The 24,306-nt window shown below is 30.7% G+C and overlaps 3 protein-coding genes across 3 annotated transcripts in view; all 3 read left to right on the top strand.

The window, feature by feature from the left end:
* The first annotated feature begins 1,402 nt into the window (after positions 1-1,402).
* LOC111683755 lies at positions 1,403-7,098 on the top strand. Its single transcript, XM_023445859.2, has 3 exons — positions 1,403-2,885; positions 2,939-6,377; positions 6,433-7,098. The coding sequence occupies exons 1-3, from the start codon at positions 1,875-1,877 to the stop codon at positions 7,017-7,019; spliced, it is 5,037 nt and encodes a 1,678-aa protein (XP_023301627.2). The 5' UTR covers positions 1,403-1,874; the 3' UTR covers positions 7,020-7,098.
* A 179-nt stretch (positions 7,099-7,277) lies between these two features.
* Positions 7,278-8,783, top strand: LOC111683761 (28S ribosomal protein S31, mitochondrial). The gene is made up of 2 exons (XM_023445866.2): positions 7,278-7,428; positions 7,502-8,783. Exons 1-2 carry the CDS (start codon positions 7,391-7,393, stop codon positions 8,643-8,645), a joined length of 1,182 nt encoding a protein of 393 aa, XP_023301634.2. The 5' UTR covers positions 7,278-7,390; the 3' UTR covers positions 8,646-8,783.
* A 1,296-nt stretch (positions 8,784-10,079) lies between these two features.
* Positions 10,080-24,306, top strand: part of LOC111678218 (phosphatase Herzog) — a 91,763-nt gene continuing 77,536 nt past the window's right edge. Inside the window, exons 1-2 of the mRNA XM_046951931.1 lie at positions 10,080-10,875; positions 12,231-12,636. Coding sequence (XP_046807887.1) covers positions 12,564-12,636 — 73 coding nt within the window. The 5' untranslated portion in view covers positions 10,080-10,875; positions 12,231-12,563. The remainder of the gene's footprint in view (positions 10,876-12,230; positions 12,637-24,306) is intronic.

Below are 24,306 nucleotides of genomic sequence, written 5' to 3'. Positions count from 1 at the left end.
AGTTTCCAAAAAGTTTATTTCAGTGAAATGTGTAAGTGTGTGAAAGTGAAAAAGTGTAAAAGTGCTTTAAAGTTGATGTTAAAAGTCGCTGTTTGAAGCTGTTCCCTTTTTAAAGGGTCAATTCCTTTTTGTTCTTAATAAATGTCACATTCAAGAGATATCGTCAAGTTTACTTTTTGCACAGTGAACGACGATGCTTTCATCACAAATTTCAATGCGAAACGCTTGTCTATTAAACCAGCATTTTCAATAATTTGAAATCACAATTTGTTCTTAAGAAATGACTTTTTCTTTCTGAACTAACACGATGTTTTATGAAATTTACTAAGCTTTTTTAACGGGCTAATAAATTACATTTCAGTGATACATCAGGAGCTATTGTAGAAGTAAAGGGAAGATATCGTCAAGTTCACTTTTTTGAAGATATCGTCAAGTTTACTTTTTAAACAGTGAAAGACGAAGCTTCTTCCACCACAAGTTGCAAAGCGAAGCGCTGATCTGTTAGACGATACGTTATAGCAATCTATAGAAATTCCATTTTCATTGAGAAATTTGGAACGAAAATCTCCTTCCGACTTAATGATAAATGTAACATCCCTCAGGCTGAAATATCGGCTATAAAGAGGGCGTTAAATTGGCTAATGTACTATCGGATATATAACAGAAATGTCAGAATTTATAACGATAGTTAAGCTTTGCTATTAAATCCCTAACTGGTGTGTTTTCCACATTCAAAATTGTCCTTGAATGCCGGACGTCTCTCAATGAGATGCCGAGACATTCGAATATCATCCTAATTTGGGTAAAGGGACACGGGATTTAGTATAGCAATAGTATTGTTGACTCCTTGGTAAGAGCTGGCACCATGCTTAGCAGACTGGAAATAGATAAGTTTTGCGGCATTTCAGTACTTGTAATAAAGAGGCAGATCACTGATAACTGCCTAGCATTGCTCGCGACAAGTGGTCAGGTAAGCACACGTGCTCAACAGCTAGAGCACTGTGCCCACAAATGGACCCACACAGGTCTAAATATCTTCTTGGCCTTCAAAGACCATAGCTAAATTTGGTAACCATGCTAGACGCATCGGTCTTCCGTTCAACGATTACTGTAGAAGTTGTCATAACGAGGATGAATAAGAGACTATTGCTCATATTCTCTGCGATGGTCCTGCCTTGGTGGAGCCCCGATTTCGGACGCTTGGATCGGCATACTTTGATGATCTGTCCGAATTGTCAAATATTCAATTGGAACATCTTATGGAATTCATTAATCTGTCAAAATAGGTGTGAATCCAATACTCATGCTATTCATCCATGGCAGCTGGCCTGGTTTTTCTCAACAATCATACTCCCATCCTCACTTACTCTTTGCTACTGCCTCTTTTCCACTCTTTTCTGTATCTCTTTTTCTCTTACAAAGGGATCAACATGGACACGAGTAAATCGCTTCAATCGATCAAAGAAATTACACTTCGAATACATATCAATAGCTTTGGCGGACACAATTATTTTTGAAGTAAGAACAAATCATTTAAGAACTATAACTCGGAAGCTTGTAAAAACTTTCTTAGTTCCCTTTGATCGCTTCAAGACTTGGACGATCAGAATCTAAGAATTCTGACTTTTTGATCATCACACATCAATAGCATAAGTGAAATCATGATATAAGAAAACAGCTTAAAAATTAGACTGTTTTAGATTCGTTTTTCCATGGTTTCAGATTTCTACGATCGCACAAAAACCCTGGTATTATCATATGTTTGAAAATTTCAAAAAATAATCGATTTTATTTGAAACAACATTCACCAACATTTTTCCAACTGTTTTACCCATATTTGTCATATTTTTTATTTTAAATATTTTCTCCTTAAAATGCCAACGTCTTCGAAAACACGTCGTGACACGAAAAACAAACAACAAAATAAATATAAACTGGAATATATGAAAGAATCAGAATCCACAGATTCATCGTATAGAAACGAAACAAAAACGACAACTACTGAAAAGCAAAAACGTCATGATCGAATTTCGCAACAGACTGTATCCATACAAAATTTACAATTTCCCGAAATAAACGCCAAATCGCCCGGAACTTTTAAAGTAAAATGTCAAAGAAATGATTTCAAACATCCTGAATCCAGTACAACCCCAGCCATAGAACGTGGCTATGATTTTACCAGTTCAACAAATTCATATTTTGCCCAAATGGTATTAACGGTACCGAAAAACATTCGAGCCAAATGTACATCATCCCCCTCCTCAGATGTAGAAGCCATCAAACATCTCTCTTCAGATACATTAAAAAGCTCAAAACCAACCAGAGAACAATCAACAGCCACATCACAGCAAATGATCGATAGTCAACATGAAGGCTCTGAGAAACCTACGAATTTCCATGGAGCCCAATGGCGTAGACCCTGTAAAGAGAGTTTTGTAGCGGGAGCACCACGCAAATACATTGGAACTTGTAGCGCCAATTATGAACAACTATCGAAAATGTCTAAGACAAGACAAAAATTCTTTCTAACACAAGATCCACGTAAAGTACAATGTCTAGTAAATCCGGAAGTTTTGCGCAGCAAAGAATATTCCAAGAAAAAAGAATTTACGACTTTAACGAAAATGGTTAAACATGCACAAAATGTTTGCGTTGCTACGGCTTCTGAATCTTCAGAGGATTTCATTTGTGAAGTAATCGATTTGGAGAATCCAATGCAATTGGATTTTCAGGGTCTAGACTATCAGAATACGTATCAGAAAGATGAACAGGATTTTCAAAATCATCGTAACTATCGTCGAGTATGCCGCTATATGGAGAGAAGGAGAGTAAAGGCTGAAACGAAAGGCACCGTTGAGGCGCAATTACATGAAGAAATGATAAATGTAAGTGGAAATGGAATATTTTGAATATATTTTAGTCAATTTACTTTATTTAGATACCCAAACGTTTCAATATACGAGATCGTAATGAACCCGTACAACCCACTCCAATTGAAACTCCTTTAAAGCTGGGTAAACTTTATCGTTCAGCCGACAAACCCCGTAATCAAAAACTAATAAACTTGGAAAATGAACGGCGTCGAGAACGTTACAAAGATCTCTATCTGCGCAACAAGGAAAGACAAGAGCAGAAAAGACTTGCTGAAGAAGTACGCCAGAAGGTGGAGAACGAAAATCTAGCCTTGACTTTAGCCGATGCAAATCTCAAAAAACTTGTGACAAACATAGATGAAACCATAGAAAGATGTGCGGGAATAGAATTGAATGTAAAAAAGAAGCTAGAAACTGAAAGACGCAGCTTTCCACATACTATGCAAGAGACTAAACATTTTAAGAGAGATTTGAAATATAAAAATCTTATAAAACGTGATAAAGCCCGAATCACAAAAGAGTTCTTTTTAGAACGTAAAGACATAGTTAAGAGGATACCAGCCACAGAGTTGGAAATCAGCTCGGAGACTAATGAACAATGTAGTGTTAGAGATTCTAACTTAACCGAGCAGTCCACAAATGATGAAGATAATCTGGAGGTGGGTAAAGAGGGAAGCAAATTTAAACTTCGAGGTTTTCATTATAAAATGGACAACAAATTAAGAGGCAAACTGACACAACACGAGAAGCTGCAGGGAACTCGTAAGGAAAAGACTTGCATAACACGTGAACAATGGCTTAAAGAATTGGCTCCCAAAAAGCAGCAAATCAAACTGGATGTAGAGATGGGCATACAAAAGTTACGCACACCAGATGATGCACAATTAGTCCTTTTTCCACCACCATTTGGTTTTAAAGCACCCCAAGCGAAAGGCTCTACCATAAGAGACTATATTCTAAAACCTTTGGGACGGCATTATGAACGTGTTAGACGTAAAAATTTGAAATTTGCCAAACCACGCTTACGCTATAATGTCAAAAAGTTTAATTTAATCAGTTATCGTTTTGGTGATACTTCGAAAAGATTTTCTCAGCTTAAGGATCCTTTGGCCGATGTAGCTATTTTAAAACTTAAGAGCACTAATGAGTTTATGGCCGCCAAAGCTCTAAGGGAGAAGCGTAGACAAGAACAGATGAAACAGAAAAGACTACAACTTTTGGGTATACCCTGTAGACCGTTGAAAAAGTCGCGTTTACAAACAAAATGTGAAAATTCTTCTAGTAGTTCCGACAGTGACTGGGTGCCTGCTCAAGAACCTTTAGTAGATGAATTAGAGAAAGAAGATTTACGTCCTCTGGAAAGGGAAATAAAACCCTTAAAGCTACGTGGCAATATGCCAGCACCTAAATATCGTGAACCTACTTTACGTCAACATCCCAGAAATCCCCGAGATTATAACAAACTAAGAGTGCCATCCGATATATTTGATCAAATAGTTTTGAGCACTAACTTGCCCTATATGCAAAAATTGCCTGAGGATGAGGTGGAGTTAGCTAATGTCGAGCGACAAAAACGACGGCCCTACACTGATCTATTCGAAGCAAGACATCATCATGATCATTGGAAAGCCACCCAGGTCAAACAAGTAGATGTACACTACCAACCACATTTGGTTCAAGCGGAAATAACAAAAATTAAAAAGAAATCTGATCGTGTGATAATGGAAAACTTTCGTATGGCTAATCCTCCCTGTAATCAATTTGTTGACATGGATCTAAGTTGGCCGCAGTATAATTTCGAAGAAATGATCAAGGATCAGCAAAAGAAAAGCAAAAAAACTAAAACAAAACAATCGGGTATAGTAATATCTCAAGATAACTGTCAGCAAAAGGACTACAAGTTACAAACTAGAGATCACCATGAACTTGAAGATCTTGATTATCCAGGACGCCAAGAATACTTGCAGTTACTGAAAGATGCCAAAGAATTATATAAAGAAAGTCAGCAAATGGCTGAAACAGAAACAAAACTTTATGTTAATAAAACGGATTTATTCACAGAATTGGAGGAAGATTTAAAAAGCATAGAAAGTTGCTTGACATCCTTGAGTAGTTCTGTGTGCACAAATCTTACCAATGACAGTGGCAGTTATTTGCTAATGGAGGGCAAAGAAAAGATACCTTTGGACTATATACGCAAATCCATAGTACCCTTTGAGGAATTGCAAAGATCACGCTTTCAAGCCGTACCCATAGATGTGGATAAAGAGCAAAACAATCCTTTCCAAGTGTTACCTTTTGCCGGGCAAAAGAAGGCTCAATTAGAATTGACCACAGCCAAAGATAGTTTTTTTACTTTTAATACACGTCTTAAGAATGGTTTACGTCTGCGTTTGGAGGTCCCCATAGAAGATGTTAGAGAAAAGCTTTTAGGTCAAGGCACCAACAAACACAAAGGTATGGTGGCCACCGATATCGAGGAAAACTATGTGGAAGAGTTAAAGAATAGACCGGCAATTCAGCAAATTAAATTCAAAAGTGGACAATCCTTTATCAAAGATGCTCTACGTTTGAAATTTGAATCCCTACTAATACAGGGACAAATGGTACGCACTAAAATCTATGATCGCCTAAACGAACAACATTGGTGCGATATGCAAAGGGTTAAGGAATTGTTTGAGAAACTTTTTGCCAAATGGGAGAAACGGGAATATGATGCTGCCATGGCAGTGGTTTATAAAGTGAAAAATTACTATGATGAGACGGATCGTTTGAAAACACAATTAAAAAACCTAGAACGTGAAATGGTTATACTCAATATGGACATTGTGTTCATAGAGGGTCATTGGGTGCGTTGTATTATGCTGCAAAATTTTCATTATTTGCTAGGCGATCAAGAGTGGCGTGTGCAGAACGATTGGATACATCGTCTCGAAACAGAGCAAGAAGAATTGGAAAACTTTGAAGTTTCCATAGCCAAACGTTCTACGTTGAATATACGCAAACGTGAAAAGGATGATGCCTGGGCTATAAAAACCTTTTATGAAGAAGAGTATTTACGCAATAAACATGATAATCTAATAGTATTTCCCAATGCCATAAGTTTCCTAGAGGGTTTGGAGGGTTTAAAAAACAAAACTTTTGTTTTACTACTCGAAATGCATTTCACCTTTAATCTACACACCGAATTGCAATACAAATTGGAAACTTTTGTGGATTGGTGTGCGCAGGATTTGCAAGACAAAGAGCAATTTGTTAGCCGCAAATGTGCTAAACTATATTTTATGAGTGATCGCGCCAAATGGCTAAGTCAACGTACTTTACGTTTTCTGCAACAACCTATCGAGGAATGCTTTAATGATGTAGCATTTCAAAGAGATCGTGCTATTATAGCAGAAGCTTGGCGGCGTATAGTGCCCGCCAGTTTAAGGGGAACTAGTGGTCAACAATTGTATACCATTGAAATGGTGGCCATGATGTCGGAGGTGGTAATGGAGCTTATAGGTGAGGCATTTTAACTACTAGTTTAAATATTCATTAATTATTTACACTTCACCAGCTAAATTCGAGACCATACCTATGGATTTGGCCCGACAGAGTGAAAACAAACTACGCTCTAAACGAGCTTACTTGCGCAAACTATCCCATCAGGCTTATCACATAGAGCGGCGTATTGATATGGAAATGAAAAAAGTGGTTAAGAATCTTGAACCTCCATATCAAAAGCCCAAACGTCAGCCCAGTAAACTACCCCGTTATTATATTAAAAAACGAGCAAAACCTGTAAAAATCGAAGAAAAGAAAATATCCGAACGTGCCAAATTCTTTTTTCGTGCCTTTCACGAAGATGGTCTCACTGTGGATGCCAGCGAGTTTAGGGATAGTATTACACAAATGGACACAACTCAAGAACAAATTGTACCATTTTATTTTGATCATTTTCTAAAACTGAATGGTTACACACCAAATTATAATTTTAAAACACAAATTGAACTGAGAGATGGCGCTGAAATTGATCGGCTACAAGTTAAATCGGTTATACCCGAAATACAAGAACGCATGGAACAGTGGGAGGCAATGAAGAAAAGAATTATGGAAGAAAATATTGCCCAAAATCCAAAAATGTATATTAATGTAATGACTTGATTTCGGGATGGATTGTTATTGGAGTTGAAAATTGTATTTTGTATATTTCTTAATAAAATATTTTATTACTTAAAGGGTTTTCGGGTAGTCGCTTTTGTTCTAATACTTATTTGCTTATTTTAAGTTTAAAATCGATTTTCACACTATTAAAAAGTCGAATTATAGATCGTTAGTATATATTCTTTATTCTCATTTCCGCCGCCTCTTACAGGGTTACATACTACCAAAAAAATACAACCTTGTATTCGAACATATGTTCAACACCTTCCGCAGCAGCTGTCAAAAATTATTGCTGCTATTACTTCATAGGAATTTTTCATGTAACTTCTTGAAAATTATTAAAAATTTTTAATTAAAAATCACAAAACGACATGCTATATTTACGTAAAACCCAGGAGTTGGCCATTAGGCAAGTATTCCATAAACAATTTTCATCAAAACTACTATAAAACGAAATATTTTTATAAAACTCGATTTAACAGACATGTAGCAGCACGTTTATTGGCCGGTGGAAATCGTAACTATAGCAAAGATTATGCTTCTTCATCTGACGACGAAAAAGAAACCAAAAAGTCTAAAAAGGTTGCTAACGAGAAACCTTTAGCTAAGGAAGCCAGCAGTTCAGCCAATGAAGAATCAGCTTCGGCCAAGTTAAATCGGCTGTTGGCCTCCATGCAAACGGCAGACAGTCAACTGAATTTAGCCAAACGCAATGATGTGGTCTCCAGACCGGGTGAGGCTAATAAAAAGAAGAAATTGCAACAAAAGCAACAAGTAGAATCAAAAGATATTTTTGCGGCAGCCAAAAAAGTAGCCTCCTTGTTGGGTGATGAAAAACAACAGCAGCAACAAACTGAATCGGAATTGTTGACCAGATTATTGGGTGGCAAACCCTCAGCAACTACACCGACAGCAGATGAACAAAAATCTGCTGCTGGCTCAAACACAGAAGCCGATATTAGCTTAAGTGAGTTGATTGTGGGTATGAAAATTGATCGTCGTCAAACCCAAAAAGAACCCACTAGCACACGCAGTGAATATGTTAGACGTAGTATGGCAGCCAAAGGCAAACAACAGCAAAATAAAAGGCATGAATATTCCAAAGACAGACGTCCTATGCAACGCAAACGTGAAGCTGAACTTTATACCGGCAGTGTTAATTTGTTTGGTGGTGAACCCTTGGGCATCTTTACAGAAGCTTCTAGCTTAAAGGAATCCCCAGATATGTTACCCACTTGGTCTTATCTACAGGAGCAAGCTCTTAAGGTTCAAGTGGCTCATCCTCCAGCAAATTATTTTGATAAATTAGCTAACTGGACGGAACAGGGTAAAATCTGGCGTTTCCCCATCGACAACGAACAGGATTGGTTGGACGAAAAGGATGTAGATTTTTCGGAGCATATATTTTTGGAACAACATTTAGAAGATTGGTGTCCTAATCGTGGTCCTGTTAGACATTTTATGGAGCTAGTGTGTGTGGGTCTCTCTAAGAATCCCTATATTACAGCCAAGGAGAAAAAGGAACACATTTTGTGGTATAGAGATTATTTCGAATCGAAAAAAGATATTCTAAGAGAATTGATGTCTAAGGAGCCTAAGGGTGAGCAGAAGCAATTAGAGGCTTAAGAGAACAAGCATTTTTAGTAAAGTGTTAAAAAATTTTGTTAAAAAAAAAACGTTGTAATATAAACGAGGATAAAAATATATTCTTAAACTGCAGAATTAAAATTATAAAGTTTGTTAAAATAAAGATGTAAAAATCTACTCTATGTTGTTAAAAGGTGTTTAAAAGAATTCATTTGCCATGAGTTAAATACTCTACATAACATCTGCACAAAACAATCAATTTCAGTTCTTAATAAAATATTGAACAATATTGTTCATACATGGAAAACAAGAGCAGTTATGGCACAACAAAGATCGGGACGGAGCAATAGGTTCAATGCCTACTGGTCACGTATAGACCGTGCCCTCCCCAATGAATGTCCTGCATGTGGTCAGGGCCCTCATGACATCCACCACATATTCAACTGCTCAGCTAACCATACTTCACTCTGTCGAATGGATTAATGGACACATCCAGTTAAAGTAGCTCCCCAATTAGATTATTGTATAGTTTTAGATGTTACAACAACAAACTTGAGGGTCAAATAAAGTTCTTCCTATTCTGATTATTTTACAATATTCTGGGTTGATTATTAACTGGAACAAGTACTCATATCACATCTAGTTAGAATGCTTCCTACAAAACTTTTTCGGTCATTTTTACTCATTTTGTTAAAAAACCATTCTCACTCTTGATTTGCATAGTAGAAAGTTGACAAAGCTTTTTAAATAATTTTAAAAAAATTAATAAAACCGCTTACCTGATAGGTATATGGTTTTCTTTTACTTTTTTTTTTCTTATTTTAAATAAAAATCACTCAAAATATTACAGTTTAAATGAGTGAGTTTTGATAGAAATAATGTGGCCACTTTATAGCCACTACAATACGTATTTTTACAACTCTGCAAATAAACTGAACATAATAAGGCAGTGTTACCAGTGTTAAGTTACTTTATAATAATTAGCGTTTTTCGAACTATTATATATATCTGCTGTAAGTTAAAGAAGTTAAATTATTAAAGAAATTTTAGTTTTTTCTTATTTTATATGTATTATATACATATAAAATAAGGAAAAAGGTAATTTAATTAAAATTGTTTGTTTTTAATTTAGGCGTTTTTAAGCTATGAAATATGGCTACTCTATATATGGCATTTAACAGTGATTTATGGTGTGTAAAAAGAAGAAGCAATTTCAACAGTGTTGATTTGACATTACGAGAAGTTTAACGTGTTGGTAGACGAGCGGTCGCAATTTTTTTTTAGAGAAATACACGATAAAAATAATTTTATATTTTTTTTTATTAACAAGAATTTTAAAGTGTTAACGAGAGACAATTAGAAATAAAAAAAGACAATTTCTAACGATTTAATAATAATTGGGAACGAAATTAATTATTAAAATTTAAGAAAAGTCGAAAATATATTTTCTACGACAAATAAGAAAAAAAAAAAAGAAAATTTATTACGAACTGTTGCGCACACACCTTTTCATATAAAAAGCTGCAATATATATAAAGGCAAAAAAATAAAAAAACACTGAAAAGTAAATACGATAAAAATATATTGAAGAAAAAAAAGACAAGTCGCGCAAAGTGTACGTATAGAAAATAAATGAAATAAAATCATAAAAATAAAAGCAAGATAAGAAAAAACACAATAAGCAAAGAAAACAAGCAACAAAATTTAGTGAATGAGCTCACACATTAAGAAAAAAGTGGCAAAAATAGCAAAACAAACAACAAAAATGCAATAGCTTAGGAAAAAAAGGAATAAAAACGCCAGAATTCAACACTAATTAAATATCAAACACAATTTTATTAAGTATTTCAATAAAATTTAAAGTGTTTTTTTAAATTTTTCTTTTTGTTTATTTACACAATTTGCTTTGTTTAAAAAAAAGAAGAAAAAAAAAAACAACAACAAAATTAAGATTTAAAAACGAGTGCAAAGGAGTGAGCCGAAAAAAAGTAATTGAGTATGTTTGCTTAAAGAAAAAGTGCATTACTGTTAAAAAGAAGAAGAAGAATTTGACAACACTCACACTCAACCACACACGGCAAAAAATTACGAGTCATCAATTAAAATTTGTGTTTCCTTAAGTTTTTTTTTGTGTTAAATTAGAATATTTTATTCTATTTTTCTATAGTTTTCTTTAAATTAATAACAAATTATATCTACAACATCCAAACCGTGCAATATATATAAAAGAAAAACAAATAATTTGTTCAAAAAGAAATTACAATAAAAAGTAAGTGGTTGGTTTAATGATATTAAGAAAATTTCCCTAAAATTTGTGTAACTTTCTCAAAAAAATTTTTTTGTTTTAAAATATAAAATTTTAATGAAACAAATTGCAATTTTTTGTTAAAATTTAACATATTTATCTTGTTTATCTTATAATTATATTAAAAAAAAATTTGCTCAAAGCTGTAACTAATTTAACACGAATGAGGTCTTGAAAACGTAATTGAAAAATTCCGTTGTTATTGTCTACGCTGTCGGTGGCGTCAACAGCAGCAGAGTCAATGTTTTATGCAGTTTGCCTTTTTTTGTTTTTGTATCTGTGTGTTGTATTTTTAACTCAGTGTTTGTGTTTATTTTCTTTTTATATATTTTGTAAAATTGTATTGAAATGACGTCTGTTTATTTGTTTCTTTTCTTCTTTCTGTTTTACTTTAAACTCGTCAGACCCACTCAAAAAGCAAAAAACCAAAAGCACGCACAGACAAACAAATCCCTATAAAAACAAGTAAATTGTAAATAATGTAAAAGCAAAACATTCAAACGGATAAAATTGCAATTAAAAAAATGAGAAATGTTAACAAAACAAAATAATTAACGAGAGAAAAATACCATCGCAATATAAATTATTTTGTGGAAACGTGATTTTAGTTAACTGAACAAGTAAACAAATTAATTGATCAAATTAATTAGGAAAATTATGTACTTTCAAAAACCTAGAAAATTTAAATTTTTAAAAATAAAAAATTTTTGAAAATATTTTAAAAATAAAAAATTTTTGAAAATATTTTAAAAATAAAAAATTTTTGAAAATATTTTAAAAATAAAAAATTTTTGAAAATATTTTAAAAATAAAAAATTTTTGAAAATATTTTAAAAATAAAAATTTTTTGAAAATATTTTAAAAATAAAAAATTTTTGAAAATGTTTTAAAAATAAAAAAGTTTTGAAAATATTTTAAAAACAAAAAAATTTTTGAAAATATTTTAAATTTGTAGAATATCTTGTAGGTAGATAGATAGATAGATAGATAGATAGATAGATAGATAGATAGATAGATAGATAGATAGATAGATAGATAGATAGATAGATAGATAGATAGATAGATAGATAGATATATAGATAGATAGATAGATAGATAGATAGATAGATAGATAGATAGATAGATAGATAGATAGATAGATAGATAGTTAGATAGATAGATAGATAGATAGATAGATAGATAGATAGATAGATAGATAGATAGAATAGATCGTTAGTTTTTCTTAATTTCTTTAATTTTCTTAAATATTTTGTATTTTTAAAAAGTTTGCAAAAATTTTTAAAATATTAATTTTTTATAAATTTTTCTTTTCTTTACAGTCTTTTAATCACATCATACCGCCCAGTGTTTTTTTTTTATTTTACAAAATTATTTTACTTCGATTTTACACAAAAATTCAAAATTATTAAAAAAAATATTTCTCTAAAAAGAAATATATTTTCTAAAAATATATATAAAAAATAAAATATATTACGAATTAAAGTGCATTTTAAGGTGAAATTTATTTAAATATAAAATCTACATTATATTTAAAATATTTTCTTTAGAAAAAAAAGAAAAAAATTCTTATAAAAATTAACGTGTTTTTGGATAAAAAAAATCAATTTTTTTAATTAATTTTAACCAACAACTGTTCTACAATTTATGCTTAAATGGATGCAACATCTATAATAACACAAGTCGCCCGCGATGATGAACAATTAAATGTTTATCCCAATGAAAAAGGTGAGTAGAAATGAAAAACCAAAACACAACATTCACTTGTTTATTATTTAATTAGAAAGTTGTTATCAATGCATAGTGATTGACACTTGTCGAAATAACAAGGTTACCATATGTAGTTTAAGTAAACAAATGTTTCTTAATGTTAGCGGTTTTTGTTAGTGTTTATGACCTTTCACAGATCATTTTGAAATAAGAGCATTACAACAAGTATTATTGTTATGTTTTGAGAATTAAAACTGATAAATCGTTGTGTTTTTTTGTTTGTATTTGATTGATAGAGCCTACTCAATAAACCTACATAAGACAAATTATTAACCCGTTAATAGCAAGCAGGTTATTAATAAAAATAATAATTAACGTAAGACTTTTTGGTTAAATAAAAACAATACAACTACTAATAGAAATATGTTTTTAGCATAAATTATTTAAATTAAGTTTTTTTTTGCATATTTTAGTTTAGGAAATGAAAAAGAAATTTTTATTCAAAAAAGAAAATATGTTAATTAAAAGAAAAAATAACTAAATAACTTTCACATTCTTCTTTTTTTATATAAGAAATTTAAAATAAAGGTCATTTGTATAAAAGAAATATATATTTAAATCAAAAGTCTTGTCTGACAAGCATACTTCAAAACATATATACATGTATACATGTTTTATATAAAATATGAGATAATTTTTACAATATAAAGGCAATACAAAACAAAAAAACATTCGCATAAACCGGCTCTAAAAGAATGTAAACAGAAAAAAATAAAAGCCATAAATATTGAAAGAAAACTAAAAAAAGAAAAGAAACTTATGAACAAAAAGTCTGCAGAATGATTCATCGTTATCATATCCCCCACCCTAGTTATGGCAAAGCTAAAAATAAAAACCCAAAACTAAATCAACTACATTTTAATGACGTATTAAGCGTTTATATTTATGTTTAATATTTTTTATAATTTAAATCATGATTTTAAAGGCGTATTTAAAGGGTTAAGTTTTTAATTGAGAAATAAGTAGGTTTTCATTTTGTGTAGGTTTTTATTCAACTTTATTATCAAATATATTAAAAGAAAAACAACATAAATCTCAAAACAAATTATAAAGGAAATATTATTGATTGTCAAGGTTGTTTTGGAAAGTTTTTATAGACTAAAGTATATATAAAACGATAGAGTTATTAAATTTGTTATAATATGCAATTGCCATTCTTAGGAAAATTTCAGTTAAACTCTCGTTCTGGTTTAGTTCTAAATTTGTTCTGGTTAAGCTCTAGTTCAGTCAAAGTTAAGTTCTGCATCCGTTGTAGATCAATTCTATTTCAGTTTAGTTCAGTTCTAGTTCAGTTCTAATTCAGTTCTAGTTCACTTCTACTTCAGTTCTAGTTCAGTTCTAGTTTAGTTCTAGTTCAGTTCTAGTTCAGTTCTAGTTCAGTTCTAGTTCAGTTCTAGTTCAGTTCTAGTTCAGTTCTAGTTCAGTTCTAGTTCAGTTCTAGTTCAGTTCTAGTTCAGTTCTAGTTCAGTTCTAGTTCAGTTCTAGTTCAGTTCTAGTTCAGTTCTAGTTCAGTTCTAGTTCAGTTCTAGTTCAGTTCTAGTTCAGTTCTAGTTCAGTTCTAGTTCAGTTCTAGTTCAGTTCTAGTTCAGTTCTAGTTCAGTTCTAGTTCAGTTCTAGTTCAGTTCTAGTTCAGTTCTAGTTCAGTTCTAGTTCAGTTCTAGTTCAGTTCTAGTTCAGTTCTAGTTCAGTTCTAGTTCAGTTCTAGTTCAGTTCTAGTTCAGTTTTAGTTCAGTTCTAGTTCAGTTCCAGTTCAGTTCTAGTTCAGTTCTAGTTCAGTTCTAGTTCAGTTCTAGTTCAGTTCTAGTTCAGTTCTAGTTCAGTTCTAGTTCAGTTCTAGTTCAGTTCTAGTTCAGTTCTAGTTCAGTTCTAGTTCAGTTCTAGTTCAGTTCTAGTTCAGTTCTAGTTCAGTTCTAGTTCAGTTCTAGTTCAGTTCTAGTTCAGTTCTAGTTCAGTTCTAGTTCAGTTCTAGTTCAGTTCTAGTTCAGTTCTAGTTCAGTTCTAGTTCAGTTCTAGTTCAGTTCTAGTTCAGTTCTAGTTCAGTTCTAGTTCAGTTCTAGTTCAGTTCTAGTTCAGTTCTAGTTCAGTTCCAGTTCAGTTCTAGTTCAGTTCTAGTTCAGTTCTAGTTCAGTTCTAGTTCAGTTCTAGTTCAGTTCTAGTTCAGTTCTAGTTCAGTTCTAGTTCAGTTCTAGTTCAGTTCTAGTTCAGTTCTAGTTCAGTTCTAGTTCAGTTCTAGTTCAGTTCTAGTTCAGTTCTAGTTCAGTTCTAATTCAGTTCTAGTTCACTTCCAGTTCAGTTCCAGTTCAGTTCTAGTTCAGTTCTAGTTCAGTTCTAGTTCAGTTCTAGTTCTGTTCTAGTTCAGTTCTAGTTCAGTTCTAGTTCAGTTCTAGTTCTAGTTCAGTTCTAGTTCAGTTCTAGTTCAGTTCTAGTTCAGTTCTAGTTCAGTTCTAGTTCAGTTCTAGTTCAGTTCTAGTTCAGTTCTAGTTCAGTTCTAGTTCTGTTCTAGTTCAGTTCTAGTTCAGTTCTAGTTCAGTTCTAGTTCTAGTTCAGTTCTAGTTCAGTTCTAGTTCAGTTCTAGTTCAGTTCTAGTTCAGTTTTAGTTCAGTTCTAGTTCAGTTCTAGTTCAGTTCTAGTTCAGTTCTAGTTCTGTTCTAGTTCTGTTCTAGTTCTGTTCTAGTTCTGTTCTAGTTCTGTTCTAGTTCTGTTCTAGTTCTGTTCTAGTTCTGTTCTAGTTCTAGTTCTGTTCTAGTTCTGTTCTAGTTCTGTTCTAGTTCTGATCTAGTTCTGTTCTAGTTCTGCTCTAGTTCTATTCTAGTTCTGTACTTGTTCTGTTTTAGTTTTGATTTAGTTCTGTTCTAGTTTTGTTCTACTTCTGTTTTATTAGGACTAATAAGTGGGCAACTTATTTTTTTCAATCTCTTTGGTTTTTCAAAATCTTTATTTATTACTGAATAGTTGAAACATAAATTTTCAAATGACCTTTAAGATTTAGTAAATATTTTTTCAACACATTAAGTTTTCTGTTTAGCTTTTGAGTTCGTTTAAACAAAATATAATTTGCTGCTATTTGGTTGGTCATGTTTTTATTTGGTAATTTTAAAAATTTCATTCTTTGTTTATGTGAATATTTGTTAAATTATCTTTTATTTGTTGTCTGCAAATGAACCCAAAATTGTTTGGCATTTTAATTTTTTACAGCACATTATGTTTATGTATCATCGTTAAGTAGTCGAATTAATATACGTTGATTTTTTTAAAGTAATTTAAAAATCGTAGAAGGTAATACAAAGTTTATTGAACTTGAAATAATATAAATAAAAAATTAAACTCTTTATGTTTCTTTTTTTCTTTACAAAAATGAATATTGAAAAAAAAACTAAAAATCAATGTAGTGAACTGAGGCAATGTGCTGCAAAAGCTTTTTAATTTTTATTTTAAATTCATTTAATTTATTTTGTTGCTGTTATTTATATTTTCAATGTTTACATTTCTTATTTATTTTTATTGGTTTGTAAGGTTTATATATATATATTTAATTTGTATTAATTTGTTTAATTTAAAATATTTTAAAGGTTTCTCAGGAAGAGACAGTTTTTGTAAAGAAAAAGTCTCTTCCTGATGACTCAAAGAAAATAGTTTTCGTATAGAAAAGTGTTCTATTCACGTTCTGTTCTAGTTCTGTTCACGTTCTGTTCTAGTTCTGTTCTAGTTCTGTTCTAGTTCTGTTCTAGTTCTGTTCTAGTTCTGTTCTAGTTCTGTTCTAGTTCTGTTCTAGTTTTGTTCTAGTACTGTTCTAGTTCTGTTCTAGTTCTGTTCCAGTTCTGTTCTAGTTCTGTTCTAGTTCTGTTCTAGTTCTGTTCTAGTTCTGTTCTAGTTCTGTTCTAGTTCTGTTCTAGTTCTGTTCTAGTTCTGTTCTAGTTCTGTTCTAGTTCTGTTCTAGTTCTGTTCTAGTTCTGTTCTAGTTCTGTTCTAGTTCTGTTCTAGTTCTGTTCTAGTTCTGTTCTGGTTCTGTTCTAGTTCTGTTCTAGTTCTGTTCTGTTCTAGTTCTGTTCTAGTTCTGTTCTAGTTCTGTTCTAGTTCTAGTTCTGTTCTAGTTCTGTTCTAGTTCTGTTCTAGTTCTGTTCTAGTTCTGTTCTAGTTCTGCTCTAGTTCTATTCTAGTTCTGTACTTGTTCTGTTTTAGTTTTGATTTAGTTCTGTTCTAGTTTTGTTCTACTTCTGTTTTATTAGGACTAATAAGTGGGCAACTTATTTTTTTCAATCTCTTTGGTTTTTCAAAATCTTTATTTATTACTGAATAGTTGAAACATAAATTTTCAAATGACCTTTAAGATTTAGTAAATATTTTTTCAACACATTAAGTTTTCTGTTTAGCTTTTGAGTTCGTTTAAACAAAATATAATTTGCTGCTATTTGGTTGGTCATGTTTTTATTTGGTAATTTTAAAAATTTCATTCTTTGTTTATGTGAATATTTGTTAAATTATCTTTTATTTGTTGTCTGCAAATGAACCCAAAATTGTTTGGCATTTTAATTTTTTACAGCACATTATGTTTATGTATCATCGTTAAGTAGTCGAATTAATATACGTTGATTTTTTTAAAGTAATTTAAAAATCGTAGAAGGTAATACAAAGTTTATTGAACTTGAAATAATATAAATAAAAAATTAAACTCTTTATGTTTCTTTTTTTCTTTACAAAAATGAATATTGAAAAAAAAAACTAAAAATCAATGTAGTGAACTGAGGCAATGTGCTGCAAAAGCTTTTTAATTTTTATTTTAAATTCATTTAATTTATTTTGTTGCTGTTATTTATATTTTCAATGTTTACATTTCTTATTTATTTTTATTGGTTTGTAAGGTTTATATATATATATTTAATTTGTATTAATTTGTTTAATTTAAAATATTTTAAAGGTTTCTCAGGAAGAGACAGTTTTTGTAAAGAAAAAGTCTCTTCCTGATGACTCAAAGAAAATAGTTTTCGTATAGAAAAGTGTTCTATTCACGTTCTGTTCTAGTTCTGTTCACGTTCTGTTCTAGTTCTGTTCTAGTTCTGTTCTAGTTCTGTTCTAGTTCTGTTCTAGTTCTGTTCTAGTTCTGTTCTAGTTCTGTTCTAGTTCTGTTCTAGTTCTGTTCTAGTTCTGTTCTAGTTCTGTTCTAGTTCTGTTCTAGCTCTGTTCTAGTGCTGTTCTAGTTCTGTTCTAGTTCTGTTCTAGTTTTGTTTTAGTTCTATTCCAGTTCGGTTGTAGTTCAGTTCTAGTTCTGTTTTAGGCCTTTTGAAATTTTTTAATTGAAATATATTTTGCGATTTTTATTTAAACAGGACAGACAGATAGACTACAAATATAAAAAATTATTTTAAAGAGAAATATAATAACAATAATATACAGCAAGATGTGTTTGTATTAATAAATAAATTAAAAAAATAAATATAAAATTCACATGAAGTTAAGACCTTGAAAAAGAAAAAAATACAACAATAAAAGTTTTTTTTTCAATTATAAAACAGAAAGCAAATGTTGGCCCACAAATAGAAGAGATATAAAAACGAAAAAAAACTGAATTTTTAAGATTAAAAAAATGTGTGTTAAAATAATACATAGAAAATAAGATTAACTAGCGACTAAATAAATAGGAAGACACAAAACAAGACAAGTGGTTGGGGAGATGATATTTTTTTAAATAAACAATAGACAACATTTTTTTTAATATTTTCAATAGAAAACTAGTTTAAAAGAGGCGATCAGTTAAAAACTAATGAATGAATGGAAGAATGACATAATAATATTTGTTTAAAATTTGTTTATTTTTAATAATTTTTATTTAAATGAAAACGAGAGAAAGCTATTTATTTAAATACTTTTTTATTAATATTTAAGAGTTTATATAATTTATTTGTTATTTATTTGAAATATTTAACTTAATTTGACAAATTTATTTTTATTAATATTTAATCAGTTAAGGTCAAAAGCTTAATTTGTGTGTTTTTTTTTGACAATTATATTTCTTCTCCTTAACTTATGCAGTTACTTTGCCTAGTTTTACAATTGGTTAAACCACAAACCGAAGAAAAAAACAAGTTGTTAACTTGACACGAAGCCGCAAACGTCAAACAAACTCAACTCATGGTTGCCACAGTCATGGGGTGGGGATAAGAGTTTAACAAATGAGAGCAATTCAAATTAAAAACATGATTTAAAAAAAAAATTAAAAAAAAATCGGAAACAATATCCAACTGAACATAGAATTAAAGAATAAGAAGAAGAAAAAATCTGTGTAGGTTTCAGTTTACATCATTTCAAATATCAAATTGTAAAAAAAAACTACACAAATCAAATGCAAAATTTATAAAAACAAAAACAACTTTAAATAAATATACTTTACAACAGACAAAAAAAGTAAACACAATTTTAAAAAGTTGTTAAACTAGTTTATTTGTTGTTGCTGTAGTTGTATTAGAAATATATATTTATAGTAGTATTATATTTTTACAGCTTCTTTTGAAGCTTGTGAAAAGCAAAATCAACAACAAACAAACAATTGCGTTTTATTATTTAACACAAAAATATTAAACTAAAAAAAAATACAACGATTTTTATCTTGAATTCAATTCTATTTAGGTTTCTAATAAAGTGTTAACAATATAGTGCTTTTTTTCAAATATTTCTAAAACAAAACTCTCCACAAAAAGTAAACTATCTTCCCCTTGACAAGACACTTCAAATAAAACTCTTTTAATCAAGAGGACTTTTCTATAAGAAAAGTGTCTTTCCCAAGAATACAAGATACTTTTCTATACGAAATCTATCTTCCACAGGAAGACAAATTACTTTTCTATACGAAAAATGTCTTCCGCAAGAAGAAAATATACTTTTCTATACAAAAACTGTCTTCCCTAAGAAGACAAGAAACTTTTCTATAAGAAAACTGTCTTACCCAAGAAGAAGATACTTTTCTATACGAAAACTATGCTACCCAAGAAGACAACATACTTTTCTGTACGAAAACTGTCTTCCTCAAGAAGACTAGACAATTTTCTATACTTAAACTTTCTTTCCCAAGAAGACAACACACTTTTCTATACGAAAACTGTCGTCCCCATGAAGACAAAATACTTTTCTATATGAAAACTATCTTTCCCAAGAAGACAACACACTTTTCTATACGAAAACTGTCTTCCCTAAGAAGACAAAACACTTTTCTATACGAAAACTGTCTTCCCCAAGAAGACAAAACACTTTTCTATACGAAAACTGTCTTCCCCAAGAAGACAAAACACTTTTCTATACGAAAACTGTCTTCCCCAAGAAGACAAAACACTTTTCTATACGAAAACTGTCTTCCCCAAGAAGACAAAACAGTTTTCTATACGAAAACTGTCTTCCCCAAGAAGACAATATAATTTTCTATACGAAAACTGTCTTACCTAAGAAGAACATATCTTTCTATACGAAAACTGTCTTACCCACGAAGACAAGTTGCTTTTCTATATGAAAACTGTCTTCTCCAAGAAGACAAGATACTTTTCTATACGAAAACTGTCTTCCCTAAGAAAATGTATCTTCCCCAGGAAGTTACTTTTCTATATGAAAACTAACTTTCCCGGGATGATACTTTTCTATATGAAAACTATCGTCTCTCTTTAAAGGAAGACTGTTTAAAGTCTCGTGCAAGTATTTATGATTAATATTCCTAAATAGTTTAATATTTTGCATTTTAATTGAGTTATGATTAATCTTTTAGTTATGTTTTAATAACAAAATCTAAATAAATATATTTTAATAACACGGAAGTTCTTTTTGGATATTTTTAGTAAGAAATATTTCTAATGGCCAAAAAATTTCGATTTCCATTAAAATATTTTTCTATAAATTTCAACCTAAATGGAATTCACTTAAAATGGTTTATAACAAAATGTTTTTTTGTTTTTTTTTGACAATTTGTAGGTTTTTGTAAAGAGAAGAATATTATTCATTTAAATTATATGTTTGCCATGTATTTATTTAAATTTTTATTTTTTTTTTTCAAATTTATTATTTTCTTTTCTTTTTTTTTCTTGTTCATTTCGAACATTGCAAACAAGTGTGAATTGAAATTTATTGAATACACATTTGTCTACAATTAACATGTGTATGTGATAATAGAATAGAATATTATTTTTATTATTATTGTTGTACGTCAAAGTGACTATCAGTAGTAGTTAGCAAACCAACAATTTGTGTCATGTCAAAAACTCTTTCCCCTCTATACATCCCTGTTTTCTATTATCTTCATTATTGTTGTCTAAACGAGTCAAGTATTCAATCAAAGTTTTTTTTTTAATAATGACACATTGTCATCATCACCTCAACCACCGAGAGACTTCTCCAAACTTTGCTTTTATTCGATTTTCGAAATATTTATTTTCTCCATTCATTTAGTTTTAATAATCGCAATTAAATTTTGATTTCTAGTTCTCTGGGTTTGAAAGGGAATATTGTTTTAAAATATTAAACACTTCGTTGAGGAATGTCAACTAATAATGAATTATTTACAAAAAAGTGTTAATGACATTAATGAGAAATGAAAATATGTTTGCCATAAATATAAAATTTTATTAATAAAATCAATAAAATATAAATGTTAATTTATTGCAAATAAAAATCTGCAAATTGTATTAAATGTAATTTACACTTTACACAAAAAAAGAAAGTTTTCCTACAGAAAAGTTGTCATATAAAAAAAGTATCTATCTTTTCTATATGAAAACTATCTTCCCCGGGACAGTTTTCGTATAGAAAAGTGTCTTGTCATCTTGAGGAAGAACGTTTTCGTATAGAAAATTGTCTTGTCTTCTTAAAAAGACAGTTCTTGTATAGAAAAGTGTCTTGTCTTCTTAAGGGAAAATAGTTTCATAAAGAAACCTGTCTTGTCTTCTTGAGGAAGACAGTTTTCGTATATAAGACAGTTTTCTTATAGGAAAGTGTATTGTCTTCTTGGCGACAGTTTAGTATAGAAAAGTGTCTTGTCTTCTTGGAAAGACAGTTTTGTTATAGAAAAGTGTCTTGTCTTCTTGGAAAGACAGTTTTGTTATAGAAAAGTGTCTTGTCTACTTCGAGAAGACAGTTTTTGTAAAAAAAAGTGCTTTGTCTTCTTGAGGAGACAGTTTTCATATAGAAAAGTGTATTGTCTTCTTGGGGAAGACGGTTTTCGTATAGAAAATTGTCTTGTCTTCTTAGGGAAGAGAGTTTTCGTACAGAAAGTGTCTTGTCTTCATGGCAAACACAGTTTTCGTATAGATAAAAGTCTTGTCTTTATTGTGAAGACAGTTTTCGTATGGAAAATGTCTTGTATTCTTGGGGAAGACGGTTTTCGTATAGAAAAGAGTCTTGTCTTCTTGGGGAAGACGGTTTTCGTATAGAAAAGAGTCTTGTCTTCTTGGGGAAGACGGTTTTCGTATAGAAAAGAGTCTTGTCTTCGTAATGAAAAGTTTATTGTCTTCGTGGGGAAGACAGTTTTCGTATAGAAAAGTTTCTTGTTTTCATCAAAAGACAGTTTTCTTATAGAAAATTGACTTGCTTTTCCGGAAGACAGATTTCGTATAGAAAAGTGTCTTGTCTTTATGGTGAAGACAGTTTTCGTATGGAAAATGTCTTGTATTCTTGGGGAAGACGGTTTTCGTATAAAAAAGTATATTGTCTTTATGGGGAAGAAAAGAGTCTTGTCTTCTTGGGGAAGACAGTTTTCGTAATGAAAAGTTTCTTGTCTTCTTGGGAAAGACATTTTTCGTATAGAAAAGTATCTTGTCTTCTTGGGGAAGACAGTTTACGTATAGAAAAGTATCTTGTCTTCTTGAAGGAGAGAGTTTTCATATAGAAACGTATCTTGTCTTCTTGAGGAAGAGAGTTTTCGTATAATAAAGTGTTTTTTTAATAAATAGTATTATCTTGAATTCCTAGGAAATTTGTAAAATCACCATTTCTTTTTATTTTCCCCCTAGAAACCTGTAGTCACGATTTGCATGCTTGAATTTAACACATTTTTTGTTGTTGTTTTTTTTTTTAGAAATTCTTTGGTGTTTTGTGTAAATTGTTTAATTTAATTTTTATTTTATTTTATTTTTTTCAATAAAATAACACGCTTAAGCCTTGACATAAAAGGGGTAAATGACATTAAAAAGTGTACAAATGAATAACAAAAAAAAAAAAAAGAATATGTCAAATTTAATTAACAAAATTTAAATACATACAAGCTTAATTGGAAATTTTAAATAAAGTAACACTTAACATGAGTGTGGAACCAGAAAAATACAATCAATCACTTAGACTGTGATTCGTTCAAAATATTGAAATTTTTATAAATTTTAGTTTTTTATGTCTTTTCATTATATCACTTGTCAAAGTTTGTTTACATTTTACCAGCTGCTGTTTGTAGCTTTAAAGTTGCCATATTACTAAATAATTTTGCTTTGTTCTAAAGCTAAAGTTTTTGTTTTAATTCTGAAGTTTGTAAATATATTATTGATAGTTTTCACAATAATTATTATATACCTTATTTATATATTTACGTTTAAAAAGCATAACGATAAGCCAAACTCTTAAAACTAGGTAAAACTGTCAATATAAGACATAAATAAGTCTATCCTATAGAGAAATCTTTAACAATGTTTAATTAATTTATCGAATGAACAAGTTATTAAATACTAATTTAATATTATTTTTTCTCATTTCAGGTAATTTTAACAAAATTTTAATATTTGCATATAAATCTACGGATTTGATTTTTCCAATTGACAGACGAAAAACGTCTTCCACAAGAAGGTAATTTTTTATTCAAAACTGTACACACTTTTCTATATTTCTAGAAACTGTCTTTAGTTCTAGTCTAGTTCTGTTCTAGTTATGTTTTAGTGCTGTTTTAGTTCAGTTATAGCTCTGTTCTAGCTCTGTTCTAGTTCTGTTCTAGTTCTATTCTAGTTCTATTCTAGTTCTATTCTAGTTCTGTTCTAGTTCTGTTCTAGTTCTAGTTCTAGTTCAGTTCTAGTTCAGTTCTAGTTTAGTTCTAGTTCAGTTCTAGTTCAGTTCTTGTTCAGTTCTAGTTCAATTCTAGTTTAATTCTAGTTTAGTTCAGTTCTAGTTCAGTTCTAGTTCAGTTATAGTTCGGTTCTAGTTCAGTTCTAGTTCATTTCTAGTTCAGTTCTAGTTCAGTTCTAGTTCAGTTCTAGTTCAGTTCTAGTTCAGTTCTAGTTTAGTTCTAGTTCAGTTCTACTTCAGTTCTAGTTCAGTTCTAGTTCAGTTCTAGTTCAGTTCTAGTTCAGTTCTAGTTCAGTTCTAGTTCAGTTCTAGTTCAGTTCTAGTTCAGTTCTAGTTCAGTTCTAGTTCAGTTCTAGTTCAGTTCTAGTTCAGTTCTAGTTTAGTTCTAGTTCAGTTCTAGTTCAGTTCTAGTTCAGTTCTAGTTCAGTTCTAGTTCTAGTTCGGTTCTAGTTCTGTTTTAGTTCTGTTCTACTTCTGTTCTAGGTCTAGTTCTGTTCTAGTTCTGTTCTAGTTTTGTTCTAGTTCTGTTCTAGTTCTGTTCTAGTTCTGTTCTGTTCTAGTTCTGTTCTAGTTCTGTTCTAGTTCTGTTCTAGTTCTGTTCTAGTTCTGTTCTAG

This window comes from Lucilia cuprina, chromosome 5 (assembly GCF_022045245.1).
Source record: "Lucilia cuprina isolate Lc7/37 chromosome 5, ASM2204524v1, whole genome shotgun sequence".
NCBI lineage: Eukaryota > Metazoa > Arthropoda > Insecta > Diptera > Calliphoridae > Lucilia > Lucilia cuprina.
The sequence above is the reverse complement of the archived record's forward strand: the minus strand, read 5'-3'. Positions and strand labels throughout refer to the sequence as shown.

Bases quoted from the DNA above. Each gene is read 5' to 3' on its own strand.
- LOC111683755 (XM_023445859.2), top strand. From the start codon at position 1,875: ATGCCAACGTCTTCGAAAACACGTCGTGACACGAAAAACAAACAACAA. The intron at 2,886-2,938 runs GTAAGTGGAAAT...TACTTTATTTAG, and splicing joins TACATGAAGAAATGATAAAT to ATACCCAAACGTTTCAATAT. The intron at 6,378-6,432 runs GTGAGGCATTTT...ACACTTCACCAG, and splicing joins GGTGGTAATGGAGCTTATAG to CTAAATTCGAGACCATACCT.
- LOC111683761 (XM_023445866.2), top strand. From the start codon at position 7,391: ATGCTATATTTACGTAAAACCCAGGAGTTGGCCATTAG. The intron at 7,429-7,501 runs GCAAGTATTCCA...TCGATTTAACAG, and splicing joins ACCCAGGAGTTGGCCATTAG to ACATGTAGCAGCACGTTTAT.